This window comes from Leptodactylus fuscus, chromosome 5, assembly GCF_031893055.1.
Source record: "Leptodactylus fuscus isolate aLepFus1 chromosome 5, aLepFus1.hap2, whole genome shotgun sequence".
NCBI lineage: Eukaryota > Metazoa > Chordata > Amphibia > Anura > Leptodactylidae > Leptodactylus > Leptodactylus fuscus.
Window position 1 is genome coordinate 78,723,848 of NC_134269.1, and position 19,555 is coordinate 78,743,402.

Below are 19,555 nucleotides of genomic sequence, written 5' to 3' on the forward strand. Positions count from 1 at the left end.
GTAGGAGAAGAACCAGCATTGATTGGCCGACTGTATAGCATTCGGCCAATCAATGCTGGTTCTGCATCGAACTTTTACATTCAAACAGTGAGTGGTACTCGATCGAATACGAGTATTTCGAATACCGTAGTATTCAATCGAATACCTACTCGATCGAGTACTACTCGCTCATCTCTAATAATCATATCTATATTTGTAGATAATTAAAAGTTAAACATTTTTGCAAATATAATTCTGCAGAGTTTTAAACATTTTCTCTAACTATCTTAGTGGTGACAGTCTTTTATCTTGATTGGTTGCCACGGATACGACCACTAATGCAGAAACTTTCTATGGTCTGGGACTTGTCAGGAACCCAGCCATGATTGTCTTATTGTAGCCGGGTTATCAGGCAGGGACACTACATGTATCAGAAGATGTCCCAGCTACAATAAAGAAATCATGGCTGATTTTTTTACCTTAAAAAGTTTCTGCATTGGTGGTCGTATCCATGGCAACCGATCAAGATAACAGACTGCCACCACTAAGAAATTTAGAGAAAATGTTTAAAACTCTGCAGAATTTTTAATTACTTATATTTGAAAAAAATGTTTAACTTCTACAAATTTAAAAATAATTATGTAGATGGGAATACCCCTTTAAGCAACATCATTGTAACCTGATTTGTCTTTAGTAGTGAGAGTGAACCGCTAGGTTATTTGTCTTGGCTACACAGAGGCTTATTATAACAATAATGATTGAGAATTAAGTTAGACAACATATCTAACATGTTTACTAGGTGGCACTAAAGTTCTCATATTGTACAGCCTAGAACTACTGCCTGGTCTATGTGTATGCTGTGTGAATATTGGACAAGATAAACAAACCTACCCCACTCTTTTAGTATGGCAGACTGGTAGCAGGCTCACTTGACTATATGACAGAATCTATTGTGATTTCTTCAAAATTCACATCATTCCAGAATCTTAAGCAGTTTATTTATAACTTAAGATGAGTATTCCAAAAAGCTTCATTTTTCTTTGTTAAAATATTTTATCAGCAGCCACTGATCCTTTCTCAGCTTGACAGTGCAATAAAGAGAAAATAATTTCTGCCAATCTTCAGTAGGCCAGATGGCTTTACTATCATTGGGGATGAAAGCTAATTGACACTTCTGGTGGGACATACTAGAGATAAAAATGAAGATCTGTAGCCAGTGTTTCTTTGGATTTTAAAGGGTTAATTTCCACAAACAATATGTTACGGAGTGTTGTCTAACACTCCTATATTAAAGGGCTAGCCCAAAAAAGCATTTACCTCCCATCCACAATACAGGTTATGAGTATATTATTTCTTTGGAGTTGACCACTAGGACCCCTCGATCCCAATCACTAAAATGGGAGTCTTATTGCAGCAGAAGAATCTATAACACACTACAAATATTTACTATATATATATATATATATATATATATATACATATATATATATATATATATATATATATAGAGAGAGAGAGAGAGAGAGAGAGAGAGAGAGAGAGAGAGAGAGAGAAGTTGTAAAGTTTAACTTGACACTTAACAACTTTGAGGCTCAGAGTGTTGTCTCTTTCAATCTACACGTGATTAGATATAACCCTGCAAAAAGTTATCATATTGCATAAAGTGATACAGTCCTATGAAAAAGTTTGGGCACCCCTATTAATCTTAATCATTTTTTGTTCTAAATATTTTGGTGTTTGCAACAGCCATTTCAGTTTGATATATCTAATAACTGATGGACACAGTAATATTTCAGGATTGAAATGAGGTTTATTGTACTAACAGAAAATGTGCAATATGCATTAAACCAAAATTTGACCGGTGCAAAAGTATGAGCACCCTTATCATTTTATTGATTTGAATTCCCCTAACTACTTTTTACTGACTTACTGAAGTACATAATTGGTTTTGTAACCTCAGTGAGCTTTGAACTTCATAGCCAGATGTATCCAATCATAAGAAAAAGTATTTAAGGTGGCCAATTGCAAGTTGATCTCCTATTTGAATCTCCTCTGAAGAGTGGCATCATGGGCTACTCAAAACAACTCTCAAATGATCTGAAAACAAAGATTGTTCAACATAGTTGTTCAGGGGAAGGATACAAAAAGTTGTCTCAGAGATTTAACCTGTCAGTTTCCACTGTGAGGAACATAGTAAGGAAATGGAAGACCACAGGGACAGTTCTTGTTAAGCCCAGAAGTGGCAGGCCAAGAAAAATATCAGAAAGGCACAGAAGAAGAATGGTGAGAACAGTCAAGGACAATCCACAGACCACCTCCAAAGAGCTGCAGCATCATCTTGCTGCAGATGGTGTCACTGTGCATCGGTCAACTATACAGCGCACTTTGCACAAATAGAAGCTGTATGGGAGAGTGATGAGAAAGAAGCCGTTTCTGCACGTACGCCACAAATAGAGTTGCCTGAGGTATGAAAAAGCACATTTGGACAAGGCAGCTTCATTTTGGAAACAAAAATTGAGTTGTTTGGTTATAAAAAAAGGCGTTATGCATGGCGTCCAAAAAGAAACAGCATTCCAAGAAAAACACATGCTACCCACTGTAAAATTTGGTGGAGGTTCCATCATGCTTTGGGGCTGTGTGGCCAATGCCGGCATCGGGAATCTTGTTAAAGTTGAGAGTCGCATGGATTCCACTCAGTATCAGCAGATTCTTGAGAATAATGTTCAAGAATCAGTGACGAAGTTGAAGTTACGCCGGGGATGGATATTTCAGCAAGACAATGATCCAAAACACCGCTCCAAATCCTCAGGCATTCATGCAGAGGAACAATTACAATGTTCTGGAATGGCCATCCCAGTCCCCAGACCTGAATATCATTGAACATCTGTGGGATGATTTGAAGCGGGCTGTCCATGCTCGGTGACCATCTAACTTAACTGAACTTGAATTGTTTGTCCAAAATACCTTTATCCAGGATCCAGGAACTGATTAAAAGCTACAGGAAGCGACTAGAGGCTGTTATCTTTGCAAAAGGAGGATCTACTAAATATTAATGTCACTTTTCTGTTGAGGTGCCCATACTTTTGCACCGGTCAAATTTTGGTTTAATGCATATTGCACATTTTCTGTTAGTACAATAAACCTCATTTCAATCCTGAAATATTACTGTGTCCATCAGTTATTAGATATATCAAACTGAAATGGCTGTTATAAACACCAAAATATTTAGAACTAAAAATGATTAAGATTAATAGGGGTGCCCAAACTTTTTCATAGGACTGTATATACAGGGTGTCCCAAAAAAAATGTGTACACATTTTAGCAGCTGATAACTCAATTATTTATTCTTTCTTTACAGACTGAACCCATTAAACCAAGCGATGGCATACAGACTTGACTTTTAAGAAAGGAAATTTATTCTAAAATGCTACTGGAAGTATGAAAACGCAGTAGGAGTGCAAAGACAATTTAGGAGAGAGTTTAACAAAGAACCAACTACACGAGTTACCATCACTCGAATTAGAGATAAGTTTAAAGCTGATGGAACTGTTCAGGACGTCCATAAGAAGCGTTCCAGAAGACCACGTACCTCGACGAGCCCCATAAAAGAAGAAAGATGGTGTTATTCTCAGGTCCCTAGTAGGTGCAATTGTGTCTGTAAATCGAACCATTTAATTTGAATGTGGCCTCATCACTCCACACAATTTTTGTGGGAAAGTGTGCATCTTCGTTACATCGTTCCAAGTACCACTCGCAATACTGTACTCTTCGGTCTGGATCATCATCATTAAAAGCATGGACTAATCTTGGAATGTAACTTCTCCACCGACAACGTTTCATAATGCGATGGACTGATGATTTTGAAATCCCGACCTCACGACTAGCTGGCTGCAAAGACTTTCTTGGACTTCGTTGAAACGTTTCCAGTAATCTTTCTTTCTTCTTTTATGGGGCTTGTCGAGGTACGTGGTCTTCCGGAACGCTTCTTATGGACGTCCTGAACAGTTCCATCAGCTCCAAACTTAACTCTAATTCGAGTGATGGTAACTCGTGTAGGTGGTTCTTTGTTAAACTCCCTCCTAAATTGTCTTTGCACTCCTACTGCGTTTTCATACTTCCAGTAGCATTTTAGAATAAATTTCCTTTCTTAAAAGTCAAGTCTGTATGCCATCACTCAGTTTAATGGGTTCAGTCTGTAAAGAAAGAGTAAATAATTGAGTTATCAGCTGCTAAAATGTGTATACATTTTTTTGGGACACCCTGTATATATATATATATATATATATATATATATATATATATATATTGAGAAAGGTCCCAGTGTGGACCGATATGTGGTGTACTGCTTTTTCCAATAAAAGGACATTTTCCATCCATACCAGTTGCTGACAGGCCGGATTGTTTTTTCTATTGCAAACCCTTTTGCCTGGAGAGGGGTTTCTGCTGTGCAATTTGTGGGATGATCCCCAGATTTGCTGGTGCTGCTGCAATTATTTTTCTTTGATATATATATATAATCCCCGTACATTGGTGATTTAGCAACAAATAAAATAATGGCATAATAATGATAGCCCCTCTATTGAGTTTCAGTCGACCATGTTGATGTATTTGAATGACTTTTATTGTGACCCTTTATATGAAACAGCAAGCGACAACAAGCAGATCTGAACAGCACAATGAAATGTATTGCCTGTGGCAGAGTTATCCACAATGTACCTTATTCTGTTATCAAGATTTGTGTCTCTGAGCTATTTTACCAAAAGCAGAACATATGAATGCATAAACAATGCTAAAAATGTATCAGCAAGGAACATAGCATTCCACACGGTACAAGTAAATTTTTCCCTACATGTTTCATTATTGCCTTTTGTGTTTGAATTATTAAATGCTGTCTTATTGTCAGAAGTTATATTATTAATTCAACTGGAGATGAAGGAAGTTTGAGGCTTTTGTTGCACAAACTACTTTATGCCGACTGCCTTATAGGATTTATTGAATTATTTACATTTTTTTATTACTATTTAACTTCTGGCTTAGCAGCTATGATTGAAGTTACTTGTAATATTGGCATATTACTTTACATAGAGTAAAGTAATAGTTCCAACGATAATCCTTATCTGTGTTATAATATATACCTTCCACATGTAGCTCTGTGGTGTTTATATTCTTTACAGACATTCAGGGACAGTTTCATTGGTGCCAAAGTAAATGAGGACCCAATTCTTTCTGCTGTAAAGATAACATGTAAAAGCCAATGATAGCAAAATTTTGGCATATGATTACTGGTGGATTTTTAGGGGGTTCCTGATAAGTTATTGGAGTTCAAAAGACTGATATGTGCATATCCAGGCTGTTGTACATTAAAGGACTTATCTGCTTTCCTTACACCTATACAGCATGTTATTAAATATTTTTGTTTCTGAAACATATTTTTTCAAAACTCTGTATTGAGCGGTTCCTTTGTTATTCTTCAGGAAATTGACATAAAATGATAACACTATGAGATGGATTAACTAAGGCCTTATTTATACGTCATAAACCATGTTTTTTAAATGCCTACTGCCTACAGGTCTATTCACATGTATGTTTTTTGACTGTATTTCATCAAAAAAATGACACTATCACTAGAGCACTATCTTTGTCCATTTTGGCGGATATAGATAGTACCATGTGAATAGACCCATAGACATTCATGGGTTTTAAAGCAGCTTAAACAATGGCCATCACACTGTCATTATTCATTATCATGTATATAAGCCCTTTCAAAAGGCTTAAATGGACCGACAGGACCTTCTTTTATAGATCTGAGAAGAATGGCAAGGTCGTGAATAAGGCCTAAAACTGGAGTTTTGATTGTCAGTCTTAGGTAGTATTCAAACAACTGTGCCGTGTGACAGACATTTTTTGGAACGGCTGATGCACACCAATCTTAAAACTCACGAATGTCTATGGGTCTTTTCATATGTTTCTATCTAAGTACATCAAAAAGGACAAAGATGGACTGTGAAATGGCATTATAAAAACAGACATGAGAATAGACCTATAGACATTCATGGTTTTTAAAATGGTCATGTGGTGGCTGTCTTAAAAATGTCTGTCACATGGCTGTTTTTCACTGTTGTCAAATCAAGTGACTCCTGGAGTAAGATTCTTATAAATGTGGCAAATCTTGAAAATATAAATCTACAACAGTTATCAGCTGGCATAGATTTGTACTACAATTTATGCCAGTTATAATTAAAGTAGAAGGTATAGTAACACGATATGTGTATACAGTACAAGTGGCCACAATCCCTGTCCAAATGGCTTGTTAAATTCTCTCCCTGTATATGTATATTGTATCCTCACTTTGTGCAAACGGTTTATTTTTTAAATTTGGCATTCATGCCCTGGCATTCCCAAATTCACTTATGTCTTGCACCAGTCTAATGAAATATATGGACCTTGCGGGTTGCAACTGTTTTGGAATGAAACCAAGGAACAACTTAGAGATTTCCAAGGTGTAAGCTTGGTGTTTCGGAGCTTTTGTTCTAGTATTCAGTTGGGTACTAGCTTACCGACCCTACTCACTTCTAATATGTCTGTGTTAACCATGCGTAGGCCTGATATCAATTTTTATTTATCATCTATTCATAAAGTAGATTAGCAAAATATTTGAGGAATGTGCTTGTACATAATTAATGGTGCAGTCACAGTTGTTGGTATTTTCATGGCTGACACAATTGATGATCACAATGTAAACATTGTAATAAAAATAATGATATGACTTACAGTCAAGCTGTTCCCTTTTTTTGCAGGCCCGGCAGTGGGCTTTATGGAATTGACAGTATGCCAGATCTTAGAAGAAAAAAAACATTACCCATTGTCCGAGATTTGGTAAGTTACAGTTCTTCAAAGAAGATTAAATTAATTCAACAATTTCCTGGATCAGTTGCTGGTATAAGTAAATACCTTTACAAATATCTACATTTCAGTTCTTCATGGAGATTAGCGGATTCCACCCATCAAAACTTTATATCTATATTTATATAAGCAAATATTGTAGTTCCTATGATTGATATTGCAGAAAATTTAGTGCGAGTAGCATCTTAGTTTTATATTTGTTCACAGTCATGAGAAAAACAAAGTACGCTCTCTTTAAATTCTATGGTTTACCTCAGATAAACAAACAACACAAGGAATTATACCGCATTATTATTTATTTAACAAGGCCAAAATTGAAGCACAATTTGTAAAAAGCTAAGTACCCCACTTGATTCAATAGCTTGTAGGACCACCAATAACAGCAATAACTTGAAGTAATGGCTTTCTGTATAATCCTGGAGAAATTTTGGCCCACTCATCTTTACAATGTTGCTTTAATTCATTGAAGATAATGTTATGTTTATATAATTGTTTATGCACATCTCTGTCCAGTTACAGAATTTCAATAGGGTTTAGGTCTCGACTGGTTCAAAACAACACCTTGAGTCTTTTCTGATTTAGCCATGGTGTTGAATAATTTTCGGTGTGTTTGTGATCACTGCCATAATGTGTGACCCTTCTTTAGTCAGGTTTAGCTGTTGAATAATCTTTCTTACTGTAGAATGATAGACTTTAAAATTGTTAGTATAGTAAACAGCCTTATAGCTCTTCTTAGAATGATTGGCAGTAACAATTGCATCTCTAATATCATTGCTAATATCTTTCCTCTTTTACATTGGGTTAACAAATATCTGAGTATTCCAGTCCAAAACATGTTAAAACTTCTGCTTTTATAGAAGTGTTCACACTTGCTGATGATCAATTTATAAAGGTATTTAATTAGCTTGACCAGGCTGCTACTTACCTTCTTAATTCTTATGAAAACAGTTAGGGTGTACTTAATATTTCACACGCTGCTTTTACATTTTGTTCTAGTTCTTGTTAAATAAATAATGAAATAGTGGAATAGGTTGTGTGATGTTTTTCATCTGAGATTTACCTAATTTTAAGACCTTTTAAGGCTAAGGCCCACGGACCGAAACCACCGCGCTAAAGCGCAGCGGGAACAACCGCGGCGTGAACACATTGCAGATCTTCCCGCAGCGCTTTGAACAGAAATTTCACAAAGTTTTCCTACACAGACTTTCTGTTACAATTATATCTATGGGAAAGCTGCGGACGTTTCCGTAGATATAATTGACATGCTGCGATTTTCAAAATCGCAACGGTTTTTGAAATTGAAGCATGTCTGTGCTGCGATTTTTTTCTGCAAAGTGGGCATGGGATTCACAGGAATCCCAACCACTTTGCAAGTACTGTAAAATGCAGCGATTTTTACTGCGGCGTTTCCACCGCAGCCAAATCGCGGCATTTCTGGCCTGTGGGGCCCCTGCCTTAGAGCCAGATATTTGCTTTTTTGTGCTTTAATGTAAAAATATAATACAAAGAGGGTGTACTTTGTTTTTCTCATGACTGTATATGGAATTTTTATAAGGAACTTTATGGAATCTACTTATTAGGTATGTGGATGAGTTATTTGTGAGCATATTTATAAGCCACTAGGGGGAGGACCCGGCTTCGCATGGGTATATTACATTTTATGTTTGTGTAGTGGCCCCATAAGAATTGTCCAATTTTGCCCTGGTGTATTTTGTATGTGGTTTGTGTGTATGTCCATAAGCGTCATGTGATCTGTATGTGTATCTCATTTTGGATATCAGTGAAAAACCTGTGATCAGTTGTTATGGATACCTGGAGTAAAGCTGTATCTAATCCTTCCCCATGTAGTACTGTGTTTAGACGCAAGTATGTAATCCTTATTGGTGTGGTACTGTGTGCAGATGCGTGTATCTAATCCTCCCCCGTGTGGTACTGTGTGCAGATGCGTGTATCTAATCCTCCCCCGTGTGGTATTGTATGAAGAGGCGCATATCTAATCCTCCGGTAAGTGAAACTGTGTGCAGACGTGCATATCTAATCTTACGGCATGTGGTACTGTGTGCAGACGTGCGTATCTAATCTTCTGGCGTGTGGTATTGTGTGCAGAGGCATGTATCTAATCCTCCCCCGTGTGGTACTGTGTGCTGAGACACGTATCTAATCCTACAGCATGTGGTACTGTGTGCAGACGTGCTTATCTAATCCTCTAGTGTGTAATCCTTTGTGTGCAGATGCGCGTATCCAATCCTCTGGCATGTGGTATTGTGTGCAGATGCGTGTATCCAATCCCCCAGCGTATGGTACTGTGTGCAGACGTTCGTTTCTAATCCTCTGGCGTATGGAACTGTGTGCTGATGTGCATATCCAATCCTCTGGTGTGTGGTACTGTGTGCAGATGCGCGTATCAAAACCTCCCCCATGTGATACTGTGTGTAGATGCGCGTATCTAATCCTCTGGTGGTGGTACTATGTGAAGACATGTGTATCTAATCCTCCAGCATGTTGAACTGTGTACATATGCGTATCCAATCCTCCCCTGTGTGGTATTGTGTGAAGAGGTGTGTATCTAATCCTCCCCCGTGTGGTACTTTGTGCAGACACACGTATCTAATCCTTCAGCATGTGTAACTGTGTGCAGACGCGCATATCTAACCCTCGGTCGTGTGGTACTGTGTGCAGAGGCACATATCTAATCCTACCCTGTGTGGTACTGTGTGCTGAGATGCGTATCTAATTCTCTGGCTTGTGGTACTATGTGCAGACACATGTATCTAATCCTCCCCGTGTGGTATTGTGTGAAGAGGCGCGTATCTAATCCTACGGCGTGTGGAACTGTGTGTAGATGCGCGTATCTAATCCTACGGCATGAGGCACTGTGTGCAGACGCACGTATCTAATCCTCTGGCGTGTGGTACTGTGTGCAGACACGCGTATCTAATCCTCCCCCGTGTGGTATTGTGCGCTGAGACGCGTATCTAATTCTCTGTCTTGTGGTACTGTGTACAGAGGCATATATCTAATTCTCCAAAGTGTAGTACTGTGTGCAGACACACATATCTAATCCTCCCCTGTGTGGTATTGTGTGAAGAGGCGTGTATCTAATCCTACAGCGTGTGGAACTGTGTGTAGACGCGCGTATCTAATTCTACGGCATGTGGTACTGTGTGCAGAGTTGCATATCTTATGCTCTGGTGTGTGGAACCGTGTGCAGATGCACGTATCTAATCCTTCAGTGTGTGGAACTGTGTGCAGAAGCACGTATTTAATCCTCTGGTGTGTTGGACTGTGTGCAGAAGCGCGTATTTAATTCTCTGGTGTGTTGGACTGTGTGCAGACGCATGTATCTAATCCTATGGCGTGTGATACTGTGTGCTGATCTGTGTATCTAATCCTCTGATGCATGTATCTCAGTTTGGATATCAGTGTTGTATTGTGCATGTGGAGTGACCGTGTGTATTGCAGTTGGAATATGAGTGAAAGACTTGCAGGTTTGTATTGGCTAAGGGGGGGGGGCATTGTGTTTGAAATGCTGTATCTCAGCAACGGTTCGTCCGAGCGAGTTGGAGTCTCGTCTTAAACCTTCCCGGATACCTGAAGTATCTCTGTACCAAATTTGGTGAATATTGGTCCAGTTGTTTGGTTTGCATTAGAGAACAGACAGACAATAATTCATTTTTATAATATAGAGAGATCACAGATAATTTGAGGGTCCATGAGGAATTCCAGAGGACTTTAAATAGACTGGTAATTGATATGTTCAACCACCGCTCCTTTAACCCCTTCCCGACATGCGCCGTAATAGTACGGCGCATGTCGGGTCTGTAACTATGGCGGGAGCCGGGCGGCCGCCATCGCCGCCGGGTGTCTACTGCTTTAAGCAGTAGACAACCGGCTCTAATGCCTCCGATCGGTCCCCAGACCGATCGGAGGCATTAACCCCTCCGGCGCCGCGGTCAAAGGCGCCGGAGGCGCCATTTTCCCGGAGGCACATGGGCGCCGCCATTTTGGCCGGGATCGCCGGATCCTGGAGCATGCTCCAGGGCTGACGTCCCGTTGCCATGACAGCCGGGAGCCTTGTACAGGCTCCCAGGCTTGTCTGCAAATCCTCTCAAAGCCTGCAAAAGAAAGGATGCTTTTTTGTAATGCATTGCAATGCATTAGCATTGTAATGCATTGCATTAGTGATCAGACCCCCTGGGGTTCAACACCCCTAGGGGGTCTAATAAATGCAAAAAAAATAAAATAAAATAAATAAATAAATAAAAAGAATTAAAAGTTCAAATCACCCCCCTTTCCCTAGAACACATATAAAAGTAGTTAAAAACTGTGAAACATATACATGTTAGGTATCCCCGCGTCCGAAATCGCCCGCTCTACAAATCTATAAAAATATTTTTCCTGTTCGGTAAACGCCGTAGCGGGAAAAATAGTCTTAAAGTGCCAAACCGCCGTTTTTTCACTGTTTTCATTCTGATAAAAATTTGAATAAAAAGTGATCAAAGCAATAACATTTCCCGAAAATGGTAGAACTAAAAAGTACACCCGACCCCGCAAAAAAAGACGCCCTATGCATCCCCGTACACTTACGTATAAAAAAGTTACGGCCGTCGGAATATGGCGACTTTTAGAAAAAGAATTTTTTAACACAGTCTTGGAATTTTTTTTAGGGGTCAAAATGTAAATAAAACCGTATAAATTTGGTATCCCTGGAACCATACCGAAACACAGAATATAGGGGACATGTCATTTTGGCTGCACAGTGAACGCCGTAAAACCAAAGCCCGTAAGAAAGTTGCAGAAATGCATTTTTTCTTCAAATCCACCCCATTCTGAATTTTTTTTCCTGCTTGCCAGTACATTATATAGAATAATTAATGTTAGCATCATGAAGAAAAATTTGTCCCGCAAAAATGAAGACCTCATATGGCTCTGGGAGCGGAGAAATAAAAAAGTTATGGGGTTTAGAAGGAGGGGAGTCAAAAACGAAAAATGAAAATCAAAAAATGCCATCGGCGGGAAGGGGTTAATTTCTATGGAATTGACACTGTCCAAACAGTCCTATAGAGCAGTGGCTGCACATCCATACCAACAGCCCATTCACATTCTTGTGATAACTGGAGTCCCAGCATTTGGACTTTGCAATTTCGCTCCTTTCCTTTGGAGAGGGTATACAATTACATTAATGTGAAAAACCTTCACAGACATTTTTGTGAAGAGTCACTATCCCGCAGAACAACACAGTCTGACTTTTTATATTTTTGTGCAGAAGCAACAAGGTGTTTTATTTGTTATGAAGAGAAAACCATTCCTCCGTGACTCTGCATAGATTTTTTTTATGTGATATGATAAACGTCTACATTCTGATAGCCTTTAAGCTGCATCAGCACGAACATTGTAATGTTACATTGAGATTCATGCCACATTTCAGACTAGATAAATTGACTTTAAGATACCTTTTACACATATCAAATGGGTTGCAGATATATTTCTTTCAGAAAATGAAATTACATTATATGTTTTATTGAATTGAGCTGCTGAGTGTATACCCACAGGGGAAAAAAGCAAAAAAATAAAAAAATAAAATCATAGCAGGACCACAAAAGAATGTCTTTCTCCTGTAGAAATGTTTACTGTATCATCTTCATTGTATAGAATTTAATAGCATAAGCATTAATATGTGTAATATAAGTCGTACATGAGCAATATGCCTTAAGATCGACTGCTGTATTACAAACAAAACTGTTTTTGAGATGTAATATTTTTATTTTACCTTCCTTTTTATCATTGCTATGTTAATAATAAAGTTTTCCTGTATCATAGTTTGTTCAGCATTTATTGATTGCCTGATGTATAAAATGTCTTCAGTATTATGTTTTTTTCTTTAACAATAACTTCTCTTCGCTTTCTATACAATCAAGTTTATGTATCATTGATTTTGAAAAAGAAGTTGTTGTCTATATGGTTATGTGCTACTGCGTGCTCTAATACTTTTTTCTTTTTTTTTTCCTTTTTCCTCCTCTAAATATTTCATGGACATGCAGGCAATGGTAAGTACCCATTTGTAATGTTATATTTCACATGTGAATGTTACTTTTAGATTTCTTATGATTTAAGACATTATTTTCTTTATAAGTTTGTGGTCTTAGACTTCATGCAGTTTGTGGGTTAGTGAAACTGGCAACTGTGTTTCATCCATGGTTTTCACTGACCCATATATTGAAAATTAATTGACAGAGCCGCAAGTATGGACAGGCAGAAAAACTACAACTGTGTGTATTGGCCCATTGAAATACATGGGTACGTCCTTTTATCTGCAATTACTGACCCACAATTGCAGATAAAAATAAGTTTGTGCGCATGAAAGCCTTAGATTTCTGTACTATTGTAGCAGTGGCAAGGGGGCACTAAAAGAGATAAATACAGTAACTGTAGTACCTCAACTAGAAATGAAAGAATAAAGAAAATTGTAGTGTATCCGGATAATTTGGTTTCTGTCTTCTGTTTAGCCATAGAAAAAAAACATACATATAATGGATACACATACCAAAAATATTAATTTGCACGTTTGTAACAAAGTTACATATTTTTAATTAAAAATTAATATATATTCATTACTTTCTATTACCCTGTAACAGTCACACCTCCTTGGCTCTACTGCACCAAACTTAGGTCACTAGATATTCTTGGAGTCTGCGTGTTACAGCTGCAATATGCACCTTAACATACATTTGTACTTCCACAATCTGAAATGAACCTAAAAAGTCAGGCACCTTGTCATATTTGGTTAAAGGGATTCTATCTTTAGAATACCCTTTTTTGACTAAATACTGTACACATGGGAGTAGCCTTAAGAGAGGCTATTCTTCTCCTACCTTTATTATTCTGATCCGCATCGCCGTTCCTGAGAAATGTCTTCTTTCTTCCATATGTAAATGAGTTTTCAGACAGCACTGGGGACATCCCCTGTACTGTTTGAAAATTCTCAAGCGACGACTCTCTCTTCTTCTCCAGACCGCCTCTATTCTCGCGCTCCCAATGCATCTTCATCCAAAAGTGCCGACGGTGCATGTCTGTCGGCCATATTCCTGTGGCTGAACAGAAGAGGCCATAGAAAAATGGCCAATGGACATGCGCAGTTGGCCATTTTCCTGTAGCCAAATGGGAGAGGCCACAGGAAAATGGCCAACAGACATGCGCAGTCAGCGCTTTTGGATGAAGACGCGATAGGAGCGCGAGAGAACAGGCAGTCCGAAGAAGAAAACTGAGGCGTTACTGGAGAGTTTTCAAGCAGCACAAGGGATGCCCCCAGTGCTGCGAGAAAACTCATTTCCATAATGGCGAAAGCAGAGAATATTTACCAAATGGCGGCTTGGAGAAGACTTCTAAAGGTAGGAGAAGAATAGCCTTTCTTAAGGCTATTCCTATGTGTTAGTAGTAAAATATGGAATTCTAAGGGTAGAATTCCTTTAATCTATTTGTAGGTGTAAAGTTTCTGCAGTCTTGGAATTCAGAGATAGCCCAGTCTGCAGCACACAATGCTTTAAGTAATAAAAAGCAAACTGTGTTAATTTCTTTAAAAGGCCAGTAATGGATTTGTGTTTGAGGTGCTTTCCTCTGCACCATCTTGTCAGTTATATTGATTTACTCACCTGGCTCAGCGACTTTGTCAGATGAAGATGTAACCTAATGAGTCATCTAGAATTAGGGACTTGAGCCCAGTTTACACATTGCCCTGGTCTTCTACCTCACTGCCCCCTCCAGAAACAGTATTCTGCAGAGTAATAAACTTGTGCATCTGTACTCTGTGATGCCTTTTATTACGGCTTATGTCTAAGACACATTAAACAAGGAGTATGATGAGACCTAAATATATTGTATGTTATTATTGAATAATGGCAACAAACTATACACATAGAGAATGTAACCCATAATCTATCCTTATATACATAAAGCTTCATCACTGTCTCAAAGAAATATATGCAACATTTAAAATATTCTTTCAGATACTGTCTATGGTCATGATCTGTGAATGAGATCTTGACACAAGGAAGTATGGAAACTCCTCCCCAGAATTGGACCCTTCACTTTGTGCTAAGATCTGGGCCTCCTTTTCGAAGGCAAAAAGAAATTACATCTCCAAAATGTGATATAAAAAGTAACTGAACTAAACTGATACAGTGTAACAAATATAGATTGTATGGAGACTAGAATTTTTTTTCGAGCTTAAAATGTTTATCAAAACTGGAAGGCTTAAAAATGCAACATGTTTTGGAGGTTCGCTGACTTCTTTATTAGGCACATAGAAATCTTGGCAGGCATTACACAAAGATCACCAATTAGAGGTCACAGATTACAAATTAGCATACATTAATTATACTTTACAAAAGCAGTAAGAATCTAAGAACAAAACAAAATGTAAAGTTGTATTTTTTTATTTATTTATTTATTTTATTTTTTTTACTATACAAGGATTAAGCTTCCCATCTCACCTACAAGACCAAGACAAGGCTCTAGATACACAGAACACACATGCACAGGTGTAAAGAAACTAAATCATATCTAAATCTAATAAAAACCCATCATATCAAATGTCAAGAATGTATATATCTGTAGAAATGCCATAGGTATACTTCTTTGTTTCAATGTTTTGTAATTATTTAGAATAATTTAGTCTTTTATGCTATCTTTACTGCAAAAAAAAAAACGAACCATGCAACTCTACATATATTACAGAATATAAGCCATTGGCAAACAGTTACAGTATAAAATAGCTTATGCCTGATCTGGTCATAAGTGTGGTGTGAAAGGCCTCAAGCAACTAAATGCAGTAGGGAAGTAAACATTTCTGGAATAATAGGAATTGTATGTTCTCAACATTTAGCTCACTCAGGGGTTTGGTAGCTACTGCATCTTGACATAAAGCAGTGCCCATAAAATACCCTTTGCTCGTGAGGCAGCATGCAGCACTAGATGTACCGTATAGCTATTTTATGTTTATTGTTTGTGCCTATGGACAGATTTTACAGCAGAACCAATTAAATCGTTCAGAGTGATTTCTCTATACATTCAGAGCAATCCTCTAAACAAAGTGGCCCCTTTGAGAAGGACCAAATTACTGTGCATGACTATAACCCACACAGCACAAATTGATTCATTTTTCATGTACGGAATGACAGTTTGACAAAAGAGTTGTTTCTTTTGAGAAGATATGCATTTCCACACATTTTAAGCAATAGACTTGCTGACAGTTTTCAGTTCTCAAGTGCATTGGTGATCGCTTGTCTGCATTACATTCCACATGACATTTATCAGCCTGGTTTTAGATTTGCTGGTTTTCCACAATAGCTATTTTTTTTCCTTTTTTAATGGTAACATTTATTGTATATATTATTGGAGATTTGTGGCAATGTAAATGGCTACTGACTGCTTTACTTTTATCTATTAAGTACCTTGTTTGAAGCCTTATTTTCTAATTATACCACTAATGATTGATATCTTTTTTTTTTTTATTTAAAGGGAACCTGTTAGTATCTTAGTATCTTGATGTAGAACAGGAGGAGCTGAGCACATTGATATACAGTATAGCTTTGTGGGAAAAGAATCAATATAACTTGTCATCTCTAGAATATACAGGAATTTCACTTAAAGGAACCAAAAAGCAAGTTATCATGTACTGTACCACAGGATAAGTGATAACTTGCTGAAGATTAAGGCCTGACTGCTGGGACCCCCACTGATCCTGAAAACAAGATCCTGTTTTCCCCATAGGATTAGATCAGTCAAATAGAAATATCCTGTGGATAGATGATAACTGATTTCTTGATACATGCCCTTTTATACTATAGATTAAAAATTGAATCTTTTCCAAAATAATTATCTAACTATCCAGCTTTTTTGCTCTATTACATGCTGCTTGGAGCTCAAATAACATAATCAATATGACAGGTTCCTTTTAAGCCCTTAGTGACATCTTCCTTAATAGTATAGTGAATGTCAGGACTTTAAAAATGGTACCTGCTGAGGAGCTGAGTAGGCACCACAGCCATGGAGTCTACTCAGCAGAGACCCTGCAGCATTGCCTGTTATCAGATACATCCCTAATTGAAGGTACTTAACTCCTCAGGTGCCATGGTCAGATGCTATCACGGCACGTGATCTATTCCAGTACTTTGAATTGAGTTTTGTCATAGACTATATATTGAGAGAGAGAGAATAAAAGCGAGAATTCCGCTCACCCTCTTCTCTAAAATAAATAGAAAAGTGAATACAAATAAACATAAACACATCAGGCATCCTGACATGTCCAGACTGTAAAATTATAAACTTGTTTAATCCATACGTTGAATGCTGTAGCAGGGGAAAAAAACGGAAAGCCTGAATTGACATTTTGTGTTTTAACTCTCAAAATAATTTGAAGAAAAGGTGATCTAAACATCACACATCCCCCAAAATGTTATAGATAAAAACAACATCTTCTCCCACAAAAAAAAAAGATGTGTTGAAGTTTTCCCTATCCACTAAATGTAAGAAAGTATCCTTTTGGCATGTGTTTGGCCAGAAACTGCCAAATCCAGCAGCACAGACTGATGTGTGTAGGCATACATATAGGCATACATTTACGTATGGGTGAGCATACAGATTCAAAATGGTACCGCTGAACAGAATTGACAAGCATAGTGTTAAAGTGTACCTCCAGCTATAAACAACTTCTCATAAATGAACTGGTGAGAATAACAACTTTATAATATATCTTATTGCAGGACAGTGATTGAGGGATATACCCCCAAAAAATACCAAAAGCACGCTCCCTTCAGTAAAGATGAGTTCTGGTATGCTGATGAATCAGAATAAAAAGGATTTATTTATGATGACACGTTTCGGGGTTCTCTGGTATCTCACACGTACCACCCCTTCATCAGATCGTGGCTCAATGGTAGTGAGTCTTAGTCTCCTAGATGTCAGTGAAGTCAGGGAGTAGCTCTCTTACCTGACTTCACTGACATCTAGGAGACTAAGACTCACTACCATTGAGCCACGATCTGATGAAGGGGTGGTACGTGTGAGGTACCAGAGAACCCCGAAACGCGTCATCATAAATAAATCCTTTTTATTCTGATTCATCAGCATACCAGAACTCATCTTTACTGAAGGGAGCGCGCTTTTGGTATTTTTTGGGGGTATATCCCTCACTCACTGTCCTGTGATTTCTTTTGACCTTAGAGTCGTAAGCCATAGACGCAGCCCCACGTTTTTCAGCAGACATAGCTTGATTACGTACCAAAAAGGCGTGATACAAGTAGACCTATTTTTGGAGTCCACAAGGACTTATATGTATTCTCATATGTACCTAATTTTTAATTAGCGCGGCCACGCTTGGTAATTCTATATATTTTGGAATATATCTTATTGAAGAAATATCTTTTCTTCTTCACTTTTCAGGCAGTTACTTTCTCCATATTAGTCTATGAAGAGAGGAGGGGATAGAAAAGGCACTCAAATAAATGCTGCTGTTAAACTCTGCTAATTTGTAGATAAGAAGCTGATAATACACAGAATGAAGCAATAAATCAATTAACCAGCCAGCAGAACTCTGCTCAGTCCCTTCCTGCTCCTTAGCGGTCTATTTGTGAAGCTGTATACTGAGACAGATAGATATGCTTTAAACAAAGCAGTGAGATTGAAGTAGATTAGCAATGGAACAGCTTAATAAAGAGAAGGAAACAGAACTCCTTTGTATATATTACAAACTTTCTTATATTTAAATGCACTATTTATGTATGAACTGTTCTTCATAACTGAAGGTACGCATTAAGTATTAACAGTGTTGTGGTAACCATATTACCTATACATTCATAAACTATTTGTACAGTAACTTTTTTTTAATATAGAATGAACCGGGCTTTAGGCTGAATTAAAGATTAACCAAATTTCCGGATTTTCATTCAGGTATAGGAAGTTATATAACATTTACTTAAAACAATGAAGATCCTTGTTGTACATGTTTTGCTTATTTTACTCTGCATACACATATATCATATGAGAATAGAGCAGTAATTTTATGATACCTTTATGTAAGCTTTCTAAGGCATTCTGTTGTCGTAAAAGATGTATACTGTATCAGACTGACATTTGTATTCTACTCATTTACCTGTATTGATAGTAGAGAACTAGTGTCTACCATATATTATACCTAAAATTAATTTCAGTGTAATAATATTATAAAATAATTTTACATTCATACAGACACTGGCTGCACGGAAAGCTGGAATATCTCTTGCAATGGTTATTCGAACCTCTGTGAACAATGAGGAACTGGTAAGTTGTTTATAGGTTTTATTCAATTATTGTGTTATGGTGTTCTATGTTAACAGATGAGATTTACAGTTTAGGACATTCACCACTGAACAGAGCTGAGATTGGCTGGAAATTGCATTGCATTATTTCTCCTGCAGTAGCACTGCAGGGTAATTGAACATGTGTTGTCAGGTTCCCTGAGGGGTTATGGCTGATCACTTTGGAGCACTGTAATGATATACATAGTGGACAACTATTTGATAAGATATATTTCCAACAAGAGTTTTTACCTAAGTGTACAGATCCTTAACGGGGTTGTGCCAAATTAGGAAAAAAGTCTGTTTTCTTTCAAAAACAGTGCTAGGACTGCTTTACAACT

General features: G+C 37.7%; 1 protein-coding gene across 1 annotated transcript in view; it reads left to right on the forward strand.

The window, feature by feature from the left end:
- UNC13C (unc-13 homolog C) overlaps positions 1-19,555 on the forward strand; it is a 482,392-nt gene that overhangs the window by 137,104 nt on the left and 325,733 nt on the right. Inside the window, exons 6-8 of the mRNA XM_075273478.1 lie at positions 6,777-6,855; positions 12,924-12,929; positions 19,126-19,197. Of these exons, the coding sequence (XP_075129579.1) occupies positions 6,777-6,855; positions 12,924-12,929; positions 19,126-19,197 (157 nt within the window). The remainder of the gene's footprint in view (positions 1-6,776; positions 6,856-12,923; positions 12,930-19,125; positions 19,198-19,555) is intronic.